This window comes from Hirundo rustica, chromosome Z, assembly GCF_015227805.2.
Source record: "Hirundo rustica isolate bHirRus1 chromosome Z, bHirRus1.pri.v3, whole genome shotgun sequence".
Lineage (NCBI taxonomy): Eukaryota > Metazoa > Chordata > Aves > Passeriformes > Hirundinidae > Hirundo > Hirundo rustica.
Window position 1 is genome coordinate 8380816 of NC_053488.1, and position 25566 is coordinate 8406381.

Below are 25566 nucleotides of genomic sequence, written 5' to 3' on the forward strand. Positions count from 1 at the left end.
CTTTTGCTGCAAACTGGGACTGTTTATTATTCAACTTTCAGCCACTGGACTGAGATTTAAACACTAGGATAAACTTAAGAGACAACCGCTTTTTAGGTGCTTCTGTATCATAAAAACGCCTTTTGTTTTGTGTCAGGAATCTCTTTCCCTTTTCCATACAGAAAAGAGATGCTTGTCAGAGCTGACTGCTCTTAGGAAAGGACATCAGATCTGTGGGGGCTTACAAAATGTACAGTACCCTTCCAGTCCTTTTCCTCTGCTCTCCACTCACCTGATGGAAAATCAGGAGTGGAACGGTAGCTTGGCGTAGGAGATCTAGGAGATAAGCTGTGGGTTGGAGACCCAGGCAAGCTCTCTCCTGAAGAAAGTGATCGGTTCAGGCAGGAAAAACTTCTGCTTGTATGAAGAAGAGGTGAGGGCTGCTTTGCCAGCTTTTTAAAGAGAGATCTTCTCCTTGTGTGAGAAAAACACAGCGTTAATCCTAAGTTAAGGTGCACAGAAGATACTATTACCACAGGCAAAACTCTTGCAAAACTCTGACACCATGAGAGTAGTAAGTATCTTTACATGAAAACAAACCGCACTGCAGCCTGTGAAGTTTAGAAAACATCTTGATATGCTAGCAGGTGGGATAGACACTGTAACTAATTTTATTCACATTAAAATTTCCTCACTATATTTCAAAAGAACAATTACCTCTTTATGACTATAAATCTTTATTTTCTTAATGTAGCAACCTATCAAAACTGGAGAAATACCTATAAAGTACTAGCAACATATTTATAAAATAAGCATGAACGTATCCAATTAAAAACGCTTATAAGCATTAGCATTAGAAAGTTTAATTAACCAAGTGTAAAATTTTATCGTTAGGCCAAATTAAGATGCAGCTTCAGTTATTCATTATTTTTAGAGGTTATTTTAGCAGAGTTTAGGCAAAACAAGATTTGGAATAAAAGAAAAGGTGGCAGAAATACAGAATATGAGAGAAAACTGTATTAATATTTTAAATTTACTGTTATGTACAGACACACACACGAACAAAGAAATGCCTTCACTGCGAAAGCAAAGGATTACTCACCTCTCTAAGCTCTCCTTCTTCTTGGTCTTCTTACTGCGCCTAACCATTCGGCTCCTGTAGCTGTTCCGCCTGGCAGGTCCTGTCTTGATGGAAGTGTTTTCAAAAGGAGTTGTCATTACTGAGACTTTGTTGCCACTCTGCCAAAATGAAGGAAGATGCTTTAAGCGTGAGCAGTACAATACAACTTTGCCTTAAACTGGATCTACACCTGTCCTGGGTTGGCACAGTTTAGTTTTTAGTTAAAGATAAATGCAGAGTGTTTCCCCATTGGGACCTTGGAGTTCTTTTAGAAAGCACAGGGACATATCAGAAGCTAGGTTGGGATATTGACGTCTGCTTTGACCACTGAGAATACTGAATGAGACTTTGGGAAGTACCCGTATGAACCCCGATTTTGTTCAGGTCAGCTTTTTTCCTCCTGGCCCCCGAGCGGGTAACACGGAGTTGGGGCCTGCTGCTCCCCGCCTTGAGGGGAGCCGGCCCCGAGGCCCGGCCGGGCTCCGCCAGCTCCCGGCAGCGGAGGAGAGGCTGCAGCTTCACATCGGCTCCTCTAAAACCTGCCCGGAGCCCCGGGGCAGGGAGGGATCTCCGCCGGGCCCTGATCGCAGCCGTGGGCCCGGCTGGGCCGGGGCCGCCCCAACCGTCACCGAGGGGCGGGCGGAGCTCTGCCCTCCCCTCCTCCGGTGATTCCTAAGCGGAGAAGAAAAGGGTAGAAGAGAAAAGCCCGGCCGATCTGAGCTGCAGCGGCAGAGAGGCTGCTGCCCCTGCCCGACAAAAATCACACGGCCACTGCAGGCCTGGGCAGATTGAATCCTTTCCTGGCAAGATGAAGCTTCCAAGGCCTAACCCTTCCCTGAGGGAGAGAAGAAAGAGACAGAGTGGACATAGAAAAGGCACAGCATGAAGTCAGTGGAGCAAGAGTGAAAAAACTAATAAAGATTATTGAAAGGAAGGATTGAGGAAGTGGACATTTGTAACCAGACTTCTCTGGTGTAAACTATGGAGAAATGAACTGTTTCTTGTAACACCTTAATGCTGTTTGGGGGAATGCTGGTTCTAGTCAAAGCTGAGGATGGATATGATTGAGATTTAAGTGGAAATCTTAAAGCCCCTCGCTCCTGGGGTAAAATGAGGTCTCAACCTTTAAGACAAAGATGATTTTAGAGAGAAAGTGATGTAAAGCCTTTGGTTCCTGGAGTAAAAGAAGGTTCCTAATTCGTTTGAAATAGAGACAATTTTAGAGACTGAAAAAGAGAATCCTTATTTTATACTAGAAGAAGCATTCTTAAACGGTACCCCAGATACACTGAGAGGCCCCTGAGTAGCCAGGGGAAAGGCTGCTAATGGGTGGAACTGCACAATCTGCAAAAACTCCCAGCAGCTGCGGATTTGTGACATTGGGAGCCACAAGACTGTTTTTGTCTTGTGGCAAATGTCTCCATAGGACTCTAGAGAAACTCCTTCCCAAAATGATGAAAGATTATGTTTAAATGGTGAAACTGACTGAAAATCACAGGTTGTGTCTCTCTATGTTGTTTGTACAAAAGTTAACAGTTTGTTAAAGGAAGGGAAGAGTGTTTGGAAGTTTCATTTTGGGTTTTTAGTTGGTTTTTTTTTTTTTTTTCCCAACTTTTTGTTTCCATGATTTTAGTGTGTGTTAATAAAACTATTTGTTTATTTTTAACCTTAAGCCTGCTTTGCTCCTCCTGATCCTCTCCCACAAAAAGAAGGTAAACACTAAGACCACTGCACTAAATTTGGCAAACAGAATGTAAAACCACTACAACCATACATGCAAATACAATGAGAAGGAGCTCTAGAGTAAGAGGTGCTTTTGCAGGGAACCCTATGCAGACATTGCCAGGCATGGTTAGTAAATAAAGACTGGGAAGTTCTCAAAGTTTTCTGCATTTTGTAACTTCCTCCATTCAAGCTCCAAGACAAGGAGTAATTCCAATAATTGTAGCTTAGACAGGAGGACACCAAGAATTAACCAAGACTGCAAATTTCAAGACAGACGCTTCTACAGAAACACCTGATTTTCCCAAAATGAACAGCTGTCATTGCACAGTGGTCCATTCACATCTCAGGACACCAACTATTACAATAATAAAAAAGAAGAGAAAAATGAAATCTCCATTGTCAGTCCCCAAACACATTTCTATCTTGTTCAAAAATGTTAACAAGTATAACTAACCTAAGTTTTTTAGCATTGATTGCACAAAGACATGACTCAAAAAATACAGGCATTTCCTGCTGATCTTATGTTTTAAAAATCTGTACCTCCTGCTCAGCACTCTATCCTCCTACAGCGAACTTCCGTTCAAGGAAATTGCACTAGTCCAAATTAATTTATGATACAGCCCAACAAATGAAGTTATGGATAAACAATGATCCCTTGTTTTGAGTTTACTCTTGTAAGTAGTGAGCAGGGTTGTCATGTTTCTTTTTCTGCATCTGACCTAGAAAATGAGTGCACAGCTGACTGCCTTATGTCACAGAACTTTCTCTTACAATTTTCTTGCAAAATTGGAAAACTTGGAAGTTCCTCCTGATTTCAGAGAAATAAGATGAAGACTGAAGTGTATTTTGCATTTTTCTTTAGTTTTTTATTTTCCCATCATCTCACTGTTTTTCAGTGCTTTTTTTTACTTCTTTTACTACTGACTACTCACTTTGACAGCCAGAGCTCTACATGTAACACTATAAATTGTTAATAATATAGGAAGAAAATATACAGCTGTCGAAAGTAATTCTGGCCTACATTAGCTTACACTGAAAAGATTACATGAAAAATTAAGATATGATGAGAATATACAGAGAAAATATAAGTCGGGGGGTTTGTTTGTTTGTTTGATGGAAAAACCGTGATTTTCTAATAGGATAGAATTCAGAAAACTCCACAAGAGAAAAATGTGACAAATTATTCATTAAAGTCCAGCTGCAAGATGAGAATTTCATTAATTGAATATGCTCTGTCAGATACGCCTGGATATACATGAAAAAAAAACCTTTTGGGCCCCCAAGGCAACCTCTTCTGTTTAGCAGGCAAAGAAATATTTATTATTCTTTGTTTTTATTTTTGCTCACTGATTTCACTTTTAAAGAAGAAAAACGAGAAAAACCATCATTGTCAAAAGCCTGAATTATCTGAGGAAGATGTAGGCATTAGAGAAAATGTTTGAAAAGGTCAGGTTTTTTGAGACACAGACATCTCTTTGTGTCATTGCCTCAAATTTACTTCAGCTGTTTCTGCATCAGTGCCAGTCTATGGCAGAGAAACCAAAATCATAGCACAATATATGAAAGTCATTGGCCCTTCTCCAGATCTGTGGCAATAGCAGCTTAGAGTTTGCTCTTCTAAGAACAATAAAATCTGGTAACTAATCTCAAGAAAACAAACATAACCCCACCATTGTTGGTGAAAACAGCTATCACTTTAGTAATCCAGCTGTCTGAGAGTTACCTTTAACAACAATTCAATGACTTCTGTATGAACAAGACCATGCACTGGCTCTCCATTGATATGGGTAATCAGGTCTCCAGCTTTTAAACCTGCTTGGTAAGCTGCGCCTCCTTCTTCCACATTCTGAAAAAGAGAGAGGAAGAGAACAGACACAAAATGAACTCCAAACCAGTTGGCAATGAAGAAGCTTACAGAGACTAAGTTATATAAGGGAAGAAAAGAAGAAAAATAGGCTCAGCTCTTTCACCATCCCCTACTTACTCAAACTTCATATTTAGGTGGGGCCTGGAATGGTTTCAAAGCTCACTGAAACACTGCTGGTTGTTAGGGGTATTAAGTAAGCTCTGTAAAACAGGGAGTTTTTGTGCATGGTAAGAAGAGGTGCTTCACTACCCACTGCAAAATTTCAGAACCGAGTGAAGATTTTTAGCATCTGACAATGAGAAACGCTAATATAATTAAGGTCATGGTCACATGCAGGACTCTAATCACAATAAAAATTAACTCTCCCATATGGTTAAGGATTGTTCCCATTTGGTTCAAATTCACCAGGCTTCCTGTCTGAGGGGTTGGTGCAGCACAAAAGTGACCAGGGACCAAAACAAACGGAATTGGAAAATAATTTTACAATAGTTTAAATAATTTACTGTATTTTTAAATGAGTTTTTTAGGTCATGCAGACACTGCTGAAGACTACAGTGCTAACAGGGCTAAACAATAAACTTACAATAGGTAAAAAACCCTCCAAGGTTTAACTTTTACTGCAATGTACCGTTTCCCCCCTTCCTTTCACTGCTGGGATGCTACATTATTGTCAAGAAATTATTTCTTTAAATTTATTCCATTATCCACCAAATGTGCCCAGGTCTCCAGATTCAATGTTCTTGATGGATTAATAGGTCTAAGGGGTTAACAGTATGAATAAAAAAAGAGTAATACACTACATCAGCACTGCTACTTCAAAATCTACAATACAAATTTAAAACTAAGCATTGTACAAAACTTAGAGTGTTTTGATAAATTTTTAATAGTTTTTTTAGGGTAGTTGAAATAATTTATATATACACGCACTGTTTACGTATGCGCTATTTATACAATATATAAAATCCTAATTCGTTACCAACATAAATTATAAAATAAATGCATATATATGTACGTATATATATGTATATTTATATAATAAATATATAATTATTTTACTAGTAAGAAGGCTAATAACCAAAGAATTGCTTAAGCCTTTCTCTCACTATATAGTGAAGAGAGGATGAAAAATACATGATTTATTCAAGACAGTCAATCTTCTTCCTATGCCACACAAATCTCAAAAGTATTCACAATTCCTAACAATCTGCACATTTCTACACAAAAGATCAGGGCTTGAGATCAGCTTACTTGTGCCTAGAAAAATACTGCTGACTTTCATGAATCCCTAAATTGATGCAGTTTAAGGAAACCCACCTGCTTTTGAACAATTTCTCTTTACAACCTCCTACATTTGCAGATCCTAACCCAAATCAAAAAGGGTCTGCAGCAAGCCTTTGGTCTTCTACAACACATACTGAACTCAAGACACTATTTTTCAAAACCGATAAACTTGCCAAAAGTTAAAGTGAAGTTGCAGAAGTTCAGCATCACACATAGATAATGCTTCTGCCAAAGATGACTTGTTGTCCTCCCTACAGGCAACACTGCTCTTGTGTACAGGCAGAATTTTAGTCTAAGAAAAACTGCTTGGAATATCATTTCAATTTACACAGTAATTGTCAACAAAGAGATACCACAAGTACAAAAAAGCAAATTCATCATCACAGTATTCTGTGGCCATGAATCAGAGAGAAAACATGTATTATCTTACCCAAACAATGTGGTGCACAGTGTAGATATCACTGTCCCCTACGTAAACCCTGATTGCTCGGATGGTAAAGCCATACTTTTTTCCTGAACTGTGAATTACAATTGGCTGATGAGGACTTGCAGCAGCAATTGATGAATCACGGCTGGGAGATGAATCTCGGGATGATGAAAGGTCAGACGAGAGAGAATGAGGAGACATAGGACTTCCCAAAGGAGAAACACCAAACACATCTGGAAAAAAAAAATCTGCCTATTACCCTCTGAGCACACAGAAATTTTGTTTAGTTTAATGATATCTTTGTATTAAAACATCATCTTTGTATTAAGATATCCTTGTCTTTGTCTAAACCACCTCTTCACCTCCTCCTCGCCTGGTGTGCGTATTAGTGAATGCGAAGTTCAACAAGGTATTAGAACTTTATTCTTTTCTCTGGAGTGTAAATTGTGTTGTTTAATGCAAGAGTTAATTTGTTAGATGTAGACTGTTTTTTCATTTTGCACAGGAAACACACTCATTGCTAACTGCGCAAGAACAATTCTCAGCCTCTTCCTAGCAAACATTGGTGAAAAGAAAATCAGAGCAGGGTAGCAAATGTTATTATGAGTACACTCAAAATCATTCCCTGAGCAATCCAGCAATGCGTAACAAGTTGCTAGCTGTTTTCTTGCTTTCAGTTATATATAAAACCAGATAAAGACTACTGCAATTAAACCACAATATCTACTGGGTACCTAGGGCAGTAACTCAATGTTTGTAACAATGCTCCATTGCTACATTCTGCTACATCATGTAAAGACCACAATTCCAACTTATTTTTATTTTACCAATACCAATTCCAACTATGTTTTATTTTACAGTTTTGAATGCACTATGTGCTCATGCTTGTGCAAATGTTGAATACAATTGCAGCGATTTGGACTTCAGTTTTGAAGAAGAAACCAAAGTACCAATCCTTCCTGGGAAAACACTCAATATGACTGTTATATGTCCAGTTATAGCATTATGTCTGGCTTCAAATTTTGAGCACTTGATCTAAGTCAGTGTAGTACAAGTAGGAGGCTCCATGCTATTTCTTTTTTTGTGACACTGCTCTCCTGTTTATCCGCTTTTCTTACAGCAGGTGAGAGAGTACTAGTCATGTGCTGCTTTAACAAACATCTGTTTTTTAAGCTAGTTAAAATTTGATCTACAACGCTACTGTCGGATGGACCAAGGACTGAACTCGCATCCTGCCGTGCATGCTCAAGGTGAAACAAGGTAGTCACCATTAAGTTGCATTTTTTCCTGTCAGAGACATCCCCTCAGCTGTAGTTGTGAGCACCTTAACTTGCTGACAAGATCGCACTGACTAGTCATGCAAGTGAACAAGAGAAACAAAAGAGAGTGACACAGATCAATTCTGGACTACACAGAATCTTGCATTTGCATCATAAGCCTTTCATAATCATTAACATTTCAACTAAAAGTATTTATCTCTACCTCCTGGGATCATGAGGGACAAAGCACTCGCAGAAAGGGATTTTGTGACTTTTCCGGAGATCTTCTTTTTCTCTGTGCTTTCCAATCGCTGTCGAGCCATGTGAGATGCAACTTCACCAGCTGGCTTTGAGGAGTTATCCGTACTGTCCACACTCTCACTCCTTCCATTTATTTGATCTAAGTGTTCTGAGAAACTGCCAACTGTACAAAGAAGAAGGGATAAAGACATTGAAGGAAAACTGAATATTCTTTTGCTAATGGACCACAGAAAAAATGAATTACTCTTAAGTGTAACTGGCCAAGTGTAAGAAGAGGATCAGAGTCTGAGTTATCACTGCAACTGCTGTGTTAATGCCAGCACATGTAACTGGGGGAGAGCAAGCGAGACTTGGGATACAGCACACTCAACATCAAGGTTTTAGACCAGGGAAGGAGATGGATGACCCTGAGGAATTTTTTTTTTTCTTCAGGAACAGAAAGGAGGGAAGGGGAGAAAAACATAGACTTCATGGGAAACCAAGGGCTTGGGAACAGAAGGGTGTATCTTGAAAAAAACTCAGTGAGGTACAAAAGAGAAGTAAGCTGAAGACTGGTAGATGTGTAGATAAGAAACTAAGGCCCTAGAGTCTACTGAAATGCAACAAGAATTTGAGCAGGGAGATGATGCTCAAAATTAATTAAACTGAGAATGGTTTGCAACACTTCCTCCTAGATTTGTAATAACCAAAGTGACTTGCACAAGTCAAAGAAAATCTTCTCAATTCTGAAAAGTTGTACATCATAGAGAAGTCTTAATTAAAACCACGCAATGTGCAGTACAGAGTGTTAGATTTGATCTGATCCCAAACCAGAGCTCTGTTGGGACAGCTGTTTTTAAAAGCAGTTCTGAAATGCATGACTTCCAAATCTAGGAATGCTACTGTGACAAGAAGGTGGTCTGAAACTGTTTGTAGTATCATCAGTCAAGACACCCACTGCAAACTACCTGATAGTGTGGAGCTGCTGATTGTACTTGCTGGAGTTGTTACTTCAGGTTCGTCTTGCACTATTTCATCGCTCACAAATGCAGACTTTTCCTGCTCCTCCCGGGGTCCCCGTGAGCTGGTGGACTCATCGTGCTCTCCTTCGGCTGATACAGACAACTTCGGAAGCAAACCAGAACTGCGCTGCTGCCGGCTACTGTCAGTCTCAGATGAGATGGATGTAGATACTTGCTGTCTGCATTAAAAATAAGCAAACTCTCATGCAGTTAATGAAATGAGGAGGCCTGCTATCCAGCAAGCAGGATGTGGATGACGTGCTGAACATCCTTCTACTTACATTTCAGAATATTCTGAACTCCAGCTTAAAGATTCCACAGAAGGCAATGCTACACTTTTTGTTTTGTCTCCTGCATCTTCCTTCTCTTCACCTTGAATATGAGTGACTCGATCTATACTACTAAAAACCTATTTAAAAAAAAACCAAAAACACAAAGAAAAGAGTCATCACTGACAAAATTGAAATAAAAATAAAGATATGCAGGATTTACAGTTCTATGATTTTAAATGCTTATATAGTATTTCAGAGTGCAAACTTCAAGCTTCTTGAAGCTTTTCAAATTTCCAATAGTTCACGTTCTTAAAATGCTTTTTTGGCTCCTCACGTATGGGCACACAAATAGAGCTTCTTTCATTATAAATTCTCCTCATTTCAAAATGTGAACCAAGACAGTAAAGCCAAAATCCTGGGTGTTCTCTTCCATCATTTCCTGCCAATCCACCCTCCACTGTATTGCCTGAGCACGTCCACTCTGCTCCTACAGATCTCTGATCAGCTATAATTAGCTCTCATGTCAGCTACTAGAGTGTACTACGTTTGGGGCAGTTTTACCTTCAATTCAGAGCATTCAGATCACTCCCTCAAACCTACATTTCTCCATGACTGGAGCACATGCTAGCCGTTACCTTGCTTTTTTCCCTTGGTTGAATGCCATTAAATTAATACCCACTACATGGTAGTACTGCAATACTTATGCTATGACCTACAAGATTTCCAGGACACAGCTGGAGCAACATGAAAACTGCGTATAAAGAAACCAATCTAAAGAACATGTATTAGCATTTAACAAAATGCTTCCTTGAAACTTTCTGTTATGCTATGAAGAATCTTCTGTAGAAAATACCATCATATATATATAATTTTCCATTAGTATCTTAAAGATTCAAGAAGTAATTTTTCTACACAACCTTCCCATATTTTGATTTAATGGTATTGTGTTCTTGCTCAATTTCAGTTAACTTCACAGTTTCTTAAGAAAACAAGGTCCTAGATATCCCTTCTATAGTTAACATTTCCAAAGATTTCAAAAGTAGAAGAATACATACTAAGATTACAGAAATTTTTACTTACTTTCGAAAATCTGTGTGAACATGAGGAAAACTGCCTTATCTCTAAATTAAAATCTTCATCATTGGTATCATCTTCTTCCTCAGTTTCCATATGATGGTATTTCTCAGAACGAGCTACAAACAAGAGTAATAAAATATCTGAATTTATCAGGAAGAATGGATACCAATTTTTCCTATTAAATAAAAATCTAGTTTTATTCTTAAAATTACTTCTGATGAAGTGTCAATTCACCAGTGAAACTGCAAGCTGCCAGTAATTCTGATAAAGGAGATTTTAAAAGCAGTAAGCAAGAGTCAAAGACAGTGATTACTTAACCAAGGAGTTCATTAATTTTTTTGATACCATAAAACACCTACTGTCAAAATAACTTGTGTCATCTTCGGACTCCAACTGTGGAATAAATTCTGCTTTCTGCCGCAGCAGACTGTTCCAGTCAAGGCTCCTGAAGAACTGATGCTGCTTTACTTCATAGGCACCACCTGGAGGAGCCAGAGGAAAAGACTGAGCAAACTGTACCAAGTCCTCTGACATTAAATGAACTAAACACCCAGCCAACAATGCAAATAATCATGGAAAGCCACAGTCATGGCTGAATACATGACCATCTACTACCCATTCCCACTAGACTGTCCTAAACCTGTCAGAAATACTCCCTGCCCTGTTTTGTTCTGGCCACTTCTTTAAGCAGTTTATTGCTTTATCATCTCCCTCTTTTAAGATTTTTGTTTTTCCGGATGCACGAATCTTGTTAGCTACACATTAGTCACAATCATCATATGTAGTTGTACAAATATAATTACGTGCACTAGGTGAGTAAGTACAAGTCATAAAGTAATATAGAATGAGTCTTAATAGTTGCTCAATATAAATGCTATTGCTGACTTAAGAGATCCTTTCAGTGTTTTATGACAGTAATACACAATTCTATAGGAAATACCCTATCATTTCTCTTATTTATTACTGCCTGCTCGTTTAATGTGCGTTTAAATTATTACACTACTTTAAAGTTAGAAAACAACTGTAAGAGCACAATGAAATACTGGAAATTTTGTCCTGGGAAGGTAGAAAATGATGTCATTAATAAACATACGCCTAGTTCTAAAACTTGAACAAGTAACCTGCAGCAGCAAGATCTGCTGCCAGCTTTTTCTGGGTTTATGTTGCATGGTTTTGGCAGTGGGAAGGCTATAGGGGTGGCTCCTGTGAGAAGCTGCCTTCCTCTATATCCAACACAGCCACTGCCAGCTGGCTCCAAGATGGACCAACTGTCAGGCCATCAGCGTTTTCTGGGGTAATGTATTAAAGAAGAGGAACAGCAGCCAGATGATCAGAGGAAGAGCAGGTGAGAAGAACAACTCTGCAGACACCAAACTCAGTGCAGAAACAGCTCCAGGCACTGGACCTGAGGCTCCCCTACAGCCCGTGGTGCAGTCCATGCTGACACAGCTACACCCGAGCCCATGGAGCACCACGGTGGAGCAGAGATCCAACTGCAGCCCATGGAGGACCCCACGGTGGAGCAGGGTGGATCCCTGAAGAAGACTGTGATCCCATGCAAAAGCCTGTGCCAAGAGCAGTGCCCTGGTAGGACCTGTGGCAGGGAGGAGCCCAAGCTGGAGCACGGTTACTGGCAGAACTTGTGACCCCATGGGGGACCCAGGATGGAGCGCCCTGTTCCTGAAGACTGCACCCTGTGGGAAGGACCCACATTGGACCAGGGGAACAGTGTCGGGAGGAAGGAGCAGCAGGGGCAGCAAGTGATGCACTGACCACAACCTCCATTTCCCATCCTCCCACACTGCTTGGAGGGAGGAAGTAAAGCAGTAGTGTTAATTGGTGATAAATTAAATAAACTTCCCTGAGTTTAGTATGCTTTGCCCATGCTTTGCCCATGGCAACTTCCTGTCCTTATCTCAACCCATGAGCCTTTGGCATACTTTCTCCTCCTGTCCAGCTGAGGAGGGTGGAGACTTGATGGGTACCTAGTGGCCAGCCAGGGTCAACTCAGCACACTGATACAGCATGCATACTTATCTACATCAAGGCTACAGAGAGAAAAGATGAAATCTCCAGGACTGGTTTCTAAATCAGTGTTAAGATTTCTAGACTGGGTTCTTTGCTTTTCATACTGCAACAGGGAAATATTCAAAGAATCCCAAAATCTTCCCAAAGCAGACCAAAATCACATCTCATCATAAGCCAGTAGCTAAGCAGTGAGTATTTTTTTGAGCACAGTAATGGGATATTACATCAGAATTGCATAATTCTTGATTGGTACCAGACACTTCAAGCCCAAAAAAGTCTTTTTACTGCTGTTTTCCTTACTCAAAATAAGAATAGTGTCCATCTCTCTTTTTACAACTTGCCTTTGCCACTCAGGTCTCCTGAGCAAATAAACAATTGTGATTTTCATGAAGTGTTATGCAGCTTGCTAATAAATATTAAACAGACAGGAGTGTAATTTGAAATGCATGGTGGAGCCTGGCATAAACCATGTCATTTTTCAGTGCCTGTGTGGGACCTGTCACACTGCAGCCTCCATTTTTATGAGCTGGTTCTAACACTTAAAGATCCTACAACTTTGTTGTGGTTTCTGAACTCCCTGCTTCAAAGAAATAGCTACCTTATTTCCTTCTTCAGACTGCCAACTCTTAAACCAGAGGCTTTAAAGATGTCAGTTCCTAATTCAGCACCACAGGTGCTTCACATTGTGGCACTGACCAGTCAGTATTTAAGCCAGCCTCATCTCACCAAATTCACTTTCTCCACCAGCTGTATAACAATAGACACATAATCTGCAATCCACTTCTGATCCAGCCTCTCACAGGTCAACAGTCTTGCATTAACACTACGTCTACCAGAAAAATCAACCTGGCAAAGAAACAACAATGCCTGGAAAGAGAGTTCTTAAGGGAATAAAACTAGTTGTGAATTTTAATTTTGCTTTTGGCATTTGTGCCCTCTGCAGCAGATGGAGAAGGCATCAAGTGGAGAAGCTACCGGGGCATGACACCTTCCTCAATCCTAACTTGTTTAACATGGGAAAAGGGACAGCAATAAACTTTGCTGGATGCCACTTAGTCTAGACCATCAGTTATGGCGAAGGGTTGTTCAGACAGATCCCAGACATTTAGGCTAGAGGGATACGCAGTTCATTAATGTCAGTCACACCATCATGCCTTGAAGGACACTGAAGGAAGATATGTCATTTGGGACCACGTCAATAGTATTCCGTGTCTGGGTTATAATCACATTTCCCATGAGAAGCTGTGATAAAGCCAGTTATGAACTGATTCCTAAAGCCTCTTTTTAATTAGCCCTAAAAAGCAGCACAATTGGACTCAGTTTTCTGAGCAATTTGCCAAGTACTCTCATGCTGACTCAACATGCCCACTTGGTTTCCTTAGCATCCCAAATGTATTTCTGTTCATGGCATACAGTGTTCACTGTAAATATGACTATACCTTTACATTTGGGCTCTTTTACGCAGGAGGCTTTTTTTTGCTGTGTTTACCTACTGCTTTGCCTAAAGGGATGGCAGTCAGTGACTAGGGTTCCCATACATTAACACTTAAAAATCATACACATTATTACTGCCTCTCACAGAAACTCCCAAACATATCCTGGTCTATCAACCAACAAATAAACTCTATGACACAAATGTATAGTACTTTCATTAGCCTACGGAAGTCTTAATATTTCCTAAATGTTTAGTTTTATTTTAATTCATTTTCATACAAGGCAGCAGTGCTTGATAAATGAAAATGACAAGACTTCTCACCACACAACCTCAGACAGTAATTTCTGAATAAGCAATTTGAGTACTCATCACCCACCCTAATACTGGAGGAATTAATCTGCCAGGTTAAGATACTTCTGAAAAAGGAAGTTGTGTATTGATTCCCCTCCTAGATTTCTGTATTTAGTCATTTAACAACACACTCATGAAGAAACCCCATTCACTAACTAAGAGGGTCTTTTGAGAAATTTCTGTTATAGCTATCAAATTAGGAGAAGAGTAAATACAAATGACCACATGGAAGTCCCACAAAAACCAGGATGGACATCATCACATTAGGTTCATATTACTGGTCTGAATCTATAAATTATCATGGCCTGTTATACTGCATGACAGGTATTTCCCAAGTAAAACAAACAGGTGAACAAAAGCTCCCAATGCTGAATACAGAAGCTATTTCTAGTACATTAGCAATTTAAAATTAGTGCCTCCTAACCTGTTCCGAGTCTTTCTAAAGGATTCTGCCTAAGCAGCAGAGTAATCAGATCCTGGGCGTCCGGAGGTGGTGCTTCATCCTTTTCAGGCCAGTTGATTTCATCTAAAAAAAAGAAAGTTGTTTGATATTGCTGAAGTCCAATCCCAGCACAAATTGCACGAATGCTCTCAAAAGTAACTAACCAGCAAAGCAGAGTTACAGCAACTTTTTCAACTTACTCTGCTGCATAGCAATTATTTCTAATTTTTACACTCTGCATACACATACCATGTTCCCATTCCCTTTGGAAGTATCATTTAATGCAAAACTGCGTTTAGCAGCAGAATACATGAATGCTTGGCTCATGGAAAACTTTCAAAATATTAGCACAACTTGTATGCTTTCTCTTCCCCCACCAAATCATGGTTTAAACCGTGGTAATGTTGCATGGAAACTGTTGTTAAGGTGGCAACTGCTGACCTGACCCAGCAGTTGCTGCTCACATCTGTGTTCCTTCTCTAATGCCAGTGGACTCCTTGGAAGTCATTACTCCCACGACTAAGGGTCAAGGTGTCAGACTGTGCTCTGGGAACATATATGACCGTGAAGCTTTTTTTCTGGAGTCTCATACTTCCATGCCACCTCCCTCTATTGACTTATACTGCTATGGCTTTTATACTTCATGTCAAGCTGCACCTAACCATGCATGGAATAAAGACAGGGTATGTGGTGTATGAACATGAATTTTCTATCAGCCTACAAACAGCAAGTTTTGCCTGATTTTTTTAGTGGAAGCTGCCTTCACAAATGTAATGTAGTACAGGTTTAGACAAAAATCTGCAGAAGTTTCTTGGGAGGTAGGAGGATTTTGGCACCAGAGAAACAGCACACTTGGAGCTCCAGAAATACAGAAAGCTTTTCAGGATTCTGTTGTTATTTTATAATCTTCTATAAAATAATCATAACTGGATAAATAATCATCAGAAGCTAAATGCAGGTTTAACCTTAGTATTTCAAAGTTTAGAGAAAGGTACTGATATAAACAGACATGAAATGTAACCTGTTTCTGGAGCAATATTTTAAATTCTCATCATTTTAGGTATCCAAGTTTACACTGAGGCCTCTGACACACAACCTGAGGGCAGGAAAGGCAACTTACAATTAAAAAGGAGGCAGCAATATTTTAAAGTAGATATTTAAACAGAACAGTAGATTTTGTTCACAGAAACTGGAAGAAAAAATTTTTGCTACAGTTTGCTTCCTTAAGATGGCTCTTACAGTCAAATAGAAGGGGATCATTTATTTTCGCACACGAAACACATCCAACTAGAGTTCTTCCAGAGATACTAAGAATTATTTCAGTAAGTAAGGATATTTCAAATAAAAGAGAATCAACTGACAAATCAGTATCAAAACAAGAAACTGAGCCAGCTAACAGTCTTGGGAGGGTGAATGGGAATAGATGATGTTTACAAATAGGCTTCTAGAAATAATTTCTGTAAGATAAACTGACACATTGTAGTGGTTTTAGTCTGAAACGAGGTGGAAACACCAATTAATGTAGTGGTTTCATGTTGGCTAAATTCTGTTTGCTAAATTTAGTGTAGTGGTCTTAGTGTTTACCCTCTTTTTGTGGGAGAGGATCAGAAGCAAAGCAGGCTTAAGCTTGAAAATAGAAAGAAAAGGAGAAGGAGAAGGAAAAAGGAAAAAGACGCCAAAATGAAACTTCAAAACACTGTTCTCTCTCCTTACAAACTGTTAACTTTCTTACAAACAACTTTCTTACAATAGAGAGACACAACTTGTGATTTTCAGTCAGTTTCACCATTTAAACATAATCTTTCATTACTCTGGGAGAGGAGTGTCTCCAGAGTACCATGGAGACATTTGCCACAAGACAAAAACAGTCTTGTGGCTCCCAATGTCACAAATCCGCAGCTGCTGGGAGTTTTTGCAGATTGTGCAGTTCCACCCATTAGCAGCCTTTCCCCTGGCTACTCTAGGTCCCTGTTCTTTCTAAAACAATTCCAAAGTCCTGACAAGGCAACACTTCACATTCCTCCCCAACTAGAAACTGAACTGTGCCAACCCATGACACACATTCAAACAGATGAAGATATTTACAAAAGTATCAGCTAGATTGTAACACGTGACAATATGTTTTACAAAAGGTAAAATCATGCCACATGCAAAATGAAGCCTAAAATACAAATTTTGTCAATAATTTTAAGACTATTCCCTCCCCTTCTCCTGGTCAGGGAGTACAAGGATAAAAACACAGTTGCGTGTGTCTGGAAACGCAATAAAAACACGAGTTATTTCCACATTTGCCTGCCTACAGCATCCACTGCAGTTTCAATCTGATTTGGAAAATAAAGCATGAACATGCATTACAGCCATGGGGCACCCAGAAAACAGACAGCATTTGCTGCTTTGTGTTAATTAAGCAGTTGATTCTTCTTGCCACTCAGGCCTCAGCATATTACATAAGAAAACAGCATGGTTAAAATCTATGAACACATAAAATGTCACATCCATTTTAACAGCTTACAAGCAAGTCTGGCTTTTAGCTTCAGAGATAGAGGAAAGAAAGATGATGACCGAATGTCTCCTTAAGTACAAAAGGGGTTTGTTGCACTCTCACAGAATGAAGAACCAGAAATGCATTCTTAGCTATTGGACTTTTTAAGCAGACCATAAAACAGTCTGGGAAATACTCAGTAACAGAGGTGCCATTCTGTTAACCTTGTGTCATAAACAGCGACTCTCTACATCTATGCATTTGGGAAATTTATGTAAACAGCAGGTAGAATAGTAAACAATTCTGTTTAATTATCATTCAGTGTTGTCACAAGACACATAACAATACTTAGGGTCAGTTTGCAGGTTAAGATCTAAAAGGTTACTGAATTTTAAATGGAAGAATAACAGCTGCTACAGAAATAACATTACACTCCAACAATCACCAATGAAATCATTAACAATCTGTGAACTGAATTAGTTTCCTTCTTTTTCTCATTATTTATTATCTGGGAGACATTTGCTTTAGGATTTTATTACATCTTTGGTAATTTCTTTATTGTGCCATGAGGCGTTTTCCCATTTACACAAATTTATTTTAACTGTTTCTTCTCTGGCATAATTTCTTTACCAAAGACAGAATTCACTACTGCATAGTGGCACTACTTTTTTACTAACATAGCTTCTCTCTTCTAAACAGTGCTGCTTAACCCTTAGATTCTATACCAGTGAATTTCTGTACTCAGCAACAACATACAGTAAGTTCAGCTTTTAATTTAAATTAATTGTTACTGCTTTGAAAGCAAATTGTGTAGTCTATCAGTAAAACTGAAATACATTTACTATTAACAGATTTTGTTTTTTTTAGTGATGATCCTCACCACTGATTACTTGTCCAAAGAGCTCTTCTGGTGTATCTCCAAAGAATGGTACACATCCAACAAGGAATTCATAAAGAATAATTCCCATAGCCCACCAATCCACTGGTTTTCCATAACCCTGTCTCAGTATCACTTCAGGAGCTATGTACTCAGGTGTACCACAGACCTAAAAGAAAGAAAACAAGCATGATGGCCAAGCAAGTCTCAACTGAATGATATCACATTCTTTATGATTCCTGAAATGTAACTTTATATGAAAATATGGAAAATTGGAATTCAGTTGGGTTTAGTCTGCTGAGTTTGCATATTAACTTACGTTTTTAGAACAAACTACCTACACTAAGAGGCACCATAATCAACATTTGCATATCTGTCATGCAAAGGACAGTTTGTGCTTTGTACACAGGAATCCATCATGCCAAGTATTTTATTTAACTTAAAACATATTGTTATCCTCATATGAAAGTTGTGATGGTTTTAGCTTAAGTAACTTTTACAGTGAACAGATTGCAAGCAACGGTAATGAGGCATGCTTAAAGAGAAATGGGCCATAGCACGGATTTTAGCACCCTTGGTTGTACAACACATAATGAGCTCCACAAGTACTCTGCTGAGACTTCTGAATTCTTTACAAAACAGGTTTCCATTTGTCTCTCTCACAGATTCACTTGCACACAATTAGGTTGTTAATCTTACTAATAGATCTTAATGTAAGAAGGAAAAAGCCTAGAATAATCTTCAGGGCACCAATTAAAGTACCTGACATATTCAGTTGGAACACCAATGCAGAAATAATTACGTTTTATTCAGTATTACAAGATCTTCCTCTAGCAAAATATTACTTCATGTGAACTCAGTGTAGAAATGAAAAAGGCTGTTTCTTACTTGTTTGTCGAGGAATTCTCTGGCATCCTTCTCAATGTGACCCTCATACAGATTGGTAGTCAAACTCATTAGCCCCACTTTTGACAGGCCGAAGTCTGTAAGCTTTATATGGCCCATGGATGTTACCAACAGACTGAAAAACAGAAAGTTTTTAAGTCACTGTGATATAATTCAACATTATGTGCTTCTCATTGTTATTACTATTAGAATTATAACACTTAGAGGAAAATGTTTCATTAGCACTGTAAAATTATAAATACACCTTAAGAAGTACTTTAACTGGTACAGAATAAACAGGTTAAAAATCTAAGTCTTACATTTGTTATTATTACTATCAGAAGTAAACAATCAGTTATCATGTGAAAGACCTAAAACAGATTACATGTAATTTTTGAAGTGAAATGAGCATTTTCTGTCTGTAAAAAGAAGGGTCAGTCATGCATTTGGAAAAAAACTCAGAGTATTAAGTTAGTAACTAATAATATACTGTCCTAAGGTATCATGCTATGAAGGTACTGTCAATTAACACCCATGATTTCAATTCTTGCTTTTTTCCTTTATTGTGAAACAGGAAGAAGATTAATGGAGTTGCAAGTACCATACTTTGTATTTCAGCTACTTGCTGCAATGTTAATTTACTTGTATAGGAGCAACACTGTACTTTTAGATATTGAAATTGAAAACCCTAACCCCCTCAGAAAACAAAGTAACCCCTAAAACCCATGCAACAGGAGGTATTTCCACATCTGGTCAATCTTGTCTTCAAACATGCAAATACCCTGCCAAGTAGATGATATTTTGTATCAGTGGTTTCAGTATACTCAGAAAAAAAATATTTCCTAATGACTAAAATGTGTTTCCCTCCATTCTAACCATAAGAGTAAATACTGTGGTTTTTTTAGCTACTCTGATAGCCTCTTCCATCTTAAAAACAGAAAATTCTTAATAGTTATTTTCGAAAAAAAATGCATCTTCTGTAACTGTAAGTAATGAAAATTCAAATATTGTGAGGGAATTGTGAATCTACATAACATGTAAAATTAAAAAAATAATTCAAAGCAAGTTTAAACTTTTTATATTTTATGTACAGTTTCAAATTCCTCTTTCAGTTATATTCTATACACATACTTGTCAGGTTTCAAGTCCCTGTGTACAATTCCATAATTATGAAGGTATTCCAAGGCCAGAACAGTCTCTGCAAAGTACATCCTTGCCATGTCTACAGGTAAGGGACCCATATTCTTCATCAGAGTAGCACAGTCTCCACCTGTGGAAACAGTACAAATGTTCCAGATTAGTCGGTAAATTCCGAGGTGTATCAGTATAAACCATATGCGATGCTGAAAGGAACACAAGCTGCAATCATAAATTTTTATTTTCTAGTCAGATGATTCAACCAAACATGCAAACCCTCCCCCCCAACTACTATACTGGAAGTAGTGTGAAGCTGGGAGGGAGCACCACAAGGATTCAGCTGAAAACCAGTAACGTACTGCTACCTAAGGAGAAAACAAACAAACAATAAATTGGGGGTGTGGTGGAAGTCCACAGAACCATACCTGGATATCTCCTCAGTACTGTCTCTGTCCACTCTTGTCCTTCAGCATTAGCACCTTTTCAAAACGTCTCCTCTTTCCTCTTTTCTTTGTAAAAATAACTACTACAAATCCCCCAACACTTGCTAATGAACATTTCAACTCCAGCAAAAAGCAAACATTTCCACACTCCAACTTTGAATGCTAGCACACTTTTCATTACAATCTATAAGGAACTTACTCTAACAGCACTTATTTCCCCTTATAGCTGGAAAACAAGTGTTTTACAAGCTGTTTACTGGAAAATAATGACTGGTGAAAAAAAACCCCAAGAATACCAAAAACCTTGCTGCTGGATCTGTTTCCTAAATCTGACTGCCAGAGTATGGAGGACACACAGGGGGCCCCTTCTAATTTAAGTACCACACGGATTATTTTTCTTTTGTAGTGTAAGGAAATTCTCTTCTTCCTCTGTAGAACAGAATTTTACCTTCTACATATTCCATGACCATGCATAAATGACGTCTTGTTTCAAAGGAGCAATACATGCTGACAACGAATGGATTTTCCGCAAATGTCAGGATATCACGCTCAACGAAGGCCTGTTGGATCTGGTTTCGGAGGATGAGATTCTGCTTATTAATTTTCTTCATGGCAAATCTTTGTCTGGTTTCTTTGTGTCTCACAAAATAAACCGCACTGAAAAGTTTGAATGGTAGAGAAAAAGTCTGGTTTACTACTAAAAATGCATTTTAAAATACATTTTTCACTCAATTTTTTTTAAACTGTATATATATTATAAAAAATACTTGTTTTTAATTCAGTGTAGTCTTTCACATTAAAGAATGGCTACAAATCTCATTTTGTTTAAAACCTAGGATGAATCTTGGTCAACACAAATTAGTACTCAAACTAAAACAAACAACTCTCCTGCCCTTCCCCCTCCCTCGACCCAAACAACAGCAAATACAACGGCAGATATAACAGCAAATGCTTTTAGCCATAGCAGATTTCAGGCATTCCCATCAACAAAGGATTACATACAAAATCTAGCTATGGCACAGTGTTATAAACGATTGTGACAAATGCTTATTCTGTAGGTGTGCTGAAAAGGAAATTATGACTCAGACTCAGTCCAGGAGATTTTAAAACATATCAAAGGTCTCTTACGAAGGTTGCTTAGAAGTTGCTCAAAGGGGTGGCTCCTCATTACCAGATGCAAAATCTCTCGATCCTGTTCAGTCCCTGATATCAGCACTGATCCGTATCAGAGGAAGGTCGCAAGTAGGTAACCCCAAACAAAGATCACTGTGTGAACTGCATGGTCGTGCGGGGCTATAGGTATCCTGACTTGCAGAATTTCCACTGGGGTGCTGGGAACAAGGTTTCCTGTTTATTTGGTTAGGTAGTCATTGCAGTGAGGGAAGCAAAGAAAAGAAAACCTCACTTGGGCAACTCTCCTGTGTTTCAGGTCTAAGGAGGAGGTATTACCCTGCTGTGAAGCACTCAGAAGGACTTTACTGCTGCATTTCTCAAAATCTCTTGAGGCAAATCCTCAACATTTTTGCCTTGCTTGAAATCTACTTTATAGCATTTAATGCTTATGCCGTCTCCAGTATATAATTATCACAGTCTTTATGGAAAGAAAGCTTAAAGGAGAAAATAGAGGGGGAAAGCAGGAGGAAATGGGATTCAATTGTGAAGTTTTTTTAGTTCAATTACTTATCCCCATGAGGTCCAACTATCAACATACAATTATTTACATAAACTCAAAAATAACACTTGCCTTACGATTTCTATAAAGATTTCACACAGCTACTGAAATTGTAGGCACTGGAAAAAATTAGGACTTCTTTCCTTTGTGAAGGAAAACTTTCTAGACAGCATAGTTTCTCTTACTGATTCCAAAAGCTTTCATAAATCCCTCATTCTTGTCTGAGCATGGGGCAGGTAAAAGACATTACACAATTATCAAAGTAGGTAAAAACTACCTTGGGCAAAACCCATGACAAACCCCACCCTTTGTGCCTCCTACTTAGTCTCACTGCCTTCTGCCCCTCCCAAGCTGGAATACAGACTGAGTTATTCAGCCCCAGTACTCCTCCCTGCTGACTCCATGCTTTGTGTCCTGCAACTCTTCCTGCTGCTCCCCTCATATTCACTTCTCTCTCCAACTCTTACTCTTACAAGCCCCTCCCACGCTTTTCTTCCCCTTGCATTTTGCTTTTCCTCTCTCATTTATTGCTTTTTCTTGTCAGTCTCATAATCTCCTGTAATATCTTTTCTTTTACCTGTTTCATTCCCTCTCTGCCTTCCTGGCATGTAGAAAATTCTTGCCTAAAGTCTCCATCCTTCAAAAGAATCTAGTTACATGAATGAACTAAGGACTGACTGAGGACTTGGTATAGAAATATTTCTCTAAAGTTTCAAATTGGACAGTGTGCCAAGATGGACTCTTAAAAGGCAAACAGGAAGCACGACATTTTATTACAGCATCTTAATAAATCCTCCTTCCAGATCATACACATCTGCAAGATCATTACTAACATATTTAAAAATTATTAAAGAGTAAGTTCCAAAGACTATCTAGTCCTGCAAATATCTGGGACATGCTGCTATATTTTCCCAGCTGTCTAAACTGCATCTTCAGTCTTACAGTCACAAGAAGGTAACTTTCCAGTAGTATTCTTTTGTTTCTCAGAAAAAAAGCTGTTTAGCTTAAATGTACCAGACTCACGAGACAACTGCAACACAATTGTCTCTCTTGCTTTTACACGTGCATACACTGTTTATGCTATACGAAGTGCTTCTAAATGATCTTCAACATACAAAAAAGTCTAACATCTCTCATATCCTCTGGTCACATTAACCGCAGCAAACAGCATTCAAGCCTCATGAAGAAAACTATACCCCAGCCAGCAGCAATTTGATCATCAAATGCTGCCCGTGATCTTCAGTATATTTTAAAGGCAATTTTGAATTTAAGGATTCTATGACACAACGACAGTAATAGGGAGAGCACCCAAATTGTCCTGTCAATCACTGAATGACAGTGGCATGCCCTGTCACCCGGCAAAGCCACAAGTACCAGAGTGGTACTGCTGCATCCTCCTGCTGTTTCAAATGAAGAATTTTATTTCCTACCTTCCCTCAGCTTTCTCTTTTCATAACACAGCAACATGAGTTTCCAAAGCATCCTCTGATTTCACTGTGTAAATTTCAACAGGTATGCAAGTGCTCTGCATTTTATTGATGCTGCAGCTCAACACAGCAGAAAAGCTTAGTTTTCAAGAGAAATAACATTCATAAAGAACAATCACTTGGCAGTGTCCAAACATTACCTTATTTCACTTTCAACATAAATCTCAGCCTGAAAATCTATCTCTATAATACCTCTAGTTAGGCAAAAATATAAAACACCGCAAAAGTGGCAACACGACAAAAACAAGCTAAAATATTTAACTGGATTCCTGAATTACTCCAGTTAAATATCATGCCATCTATCACTCCAATCTTAGTCATGATTCCTGTTTTTTCTCTAAATTGAAAAATCTCTAGTTAAAAAAAAAAAAATCCCAGATAGACAGGTTTCAGGCCTAGTTTACAGCTCCCCAATAACTCCAACTTTTAGAGTCATTTTACAATCTAGTCTACATTCACTGCTTAAGGCTAATATAGCTGACACTATTTTTTAATCTGTCAAAGGACCCTGAACTCCTTGTGGAGACACAGGTACTGAATTCACTGCTTAAAAGTTATACCTGCTGACCAGAAACTTTGTTTCATTTTTACAAGCAGTTTCCTGAGAAGAGACCGCTAAATTCTTTTCTACCCTGGAATTATGTCTCACACTAACCCCAGTGAAGAGGGTCACTTGTGAGGCTGTGGTTTATATTACTTGGTAAAGTTTATATATAGTTACTTAAGATGAGAATTTAAAAGCAGCACTGCACCACCTCCTAGCAAAGCAATGCCTGTGACCAGATCAGAGTTATTTGGGGACAGCAGGAAATGCTACCTTAAGCCCTGCAGCTCTCAGACAATGCATCCAGCCTTCTCCTTGCAGTATTTCACACTTATGCTAGTCTGCCTAGAAGGAAATGAGAAGCTGGCCATATGACAAAGAGAACGTGATGGCTTTGATCCTTCTCTCACAACTGGTATTAGTCCTAGTTGTTTTAGTATGTCATCAACTTTGAGTAATAAAACCACCTCGCCATACCTAACAGTACCAATGCCATCCATCTTTATGGCAGCTAGTAAACACAGATTCAAAGTAACGGAACTGCAGCCCAAAATTCTGATGTCTTGTGCTACTTTAGTGAACCTAAAAAGTCACGCTTCCACCTGTCCCTGTTCACTTTTGAACTAGTGGCTGCCAGGCTGATGATGAATTAACCTGACTGATGAGGTTTTATTCTACAGGTTGTAACTTTCTTAATCCTGTTCCAAATACAACTACACGTGAACAAGCACTATCGACAGAGTGGAGAAGGGACAGAAGCAGTACTCACAAATTACATGCAGCAGCTGCCCAAGACACATTGCTTCCAAGTTTTTTAATTTATCAATGTCATGTACATACTGACATTACCATCCTTGCAAAACTAAAAGCAATCCAGGCAGGAGCAAAAATGGTATCATAATATTTGCTTTAAACTGATAGTTATATATTGAAGAGATATTGAACTAACATCACCTGCTTCCCTGAAATCAAATGTAACTTTTACTTTGTTGAATTTTTTCAGGAACCCAGGCTCATGCTAACTTGAAGAGATGGAACACTACTACCTGCTGCCCCTCACAAGCTAGAGTAAGAAAAAAATGCTGTGATTGCACTAAAATTTAAAGTTTGAGAAATATGAGTTTAGTCTGGCTGGATAAAGTCAGAGAGACAGCTTGTGAAACCATTACTGACTTGGCCAGAATCCTATATATTTACTGATTCACAGCTTGTTTAACTGATTGTATATTCCTAGCCATTCCCAAAAGCCTCATCTACTCCACCTCATGCACTATACAGTCATTTAATTGCACTACAGATGAGTTTACACAATCAATTAAAAGCAAAGAACGGCTAAGACATTTACTCAATTTACTCAAACCTTCAAAAAACCAATAGTTTATATTTAAACTCATCAAATTTAACATATCTGACAAATCTCTGCTACAATATGCCAAGAGCAACAATTACCCTGTCAAGTAATCAAACCTTTCCATTTCACTGATAAAGGCAAAAACAACACAGCAAAGGAAAAC

At 38.7% G+C, this 25566-nt stretch overlaps 1 protein-coding gene across 5 annotated transcripts in view; it reads right to left on the reverse strand.

Moving 5' to 3' along the window:
* The window catches only part of MAST4 (microtubule associated serine/threonine kinase family member 4), a 278078-nt gene that overhangs the window by 6827 nt on the left and 245685 nt on the right, over positions 1 to 25566 (reverse strand). For all 5 annotated transcript variants that reach the window (XM_058423983.1, XM_040089245.2, XM_040089244.2 and 2 more), the window contains 14 exons: positions 20798 to 21006; positions 19901 to 20039; positions 18773 to 18905; positions 17888 to 18053; positions 14508 to 14609; positions 10629 to 10751; positions 10273 to 10385; positions 9202 to 9329; positions 8867 to 9099; positions 7882 to 8082; positions 6403 to 6632; positions 4548 to 4670; positions 1082 to 1218; positions 272 to 453 (listed from right to left, as the gene is read on the reverse strand). In XM_058423983.1, the coding sequence (XP_058279966.1) occupies positions 272 to 453; positions 1082 to 1218; positions 4548 to 4670; positions 6403 to 6632; positions 7882 to 8082; positions 8867 to 9099; positions 9202 to 9329; positions 10273 to 10385; positions 10629 to 10751; positions 14508 to 14609; positions 17888 to 18053; positions 18773 to 18905; positions 19901 to 20039; positions 20798 to 21006 (2219 nt within the window). The remainder of the gene's footprint in view (positions 1 to 271; positions 454 to 1081; positions 1219 to 4547; positions 4671 to 6402; positions 6633 to 7881; positions 8083 to 8866; positions 9100 to 9201; positions 9330 to 10272; positions 10386 to 10628; positions 10752 to 14507; positions 14610 to 17887; positions 18054 to 18772; positions 18906 to 19900; positions 20040 to 20797; positions 21007 to 25566) is intronic.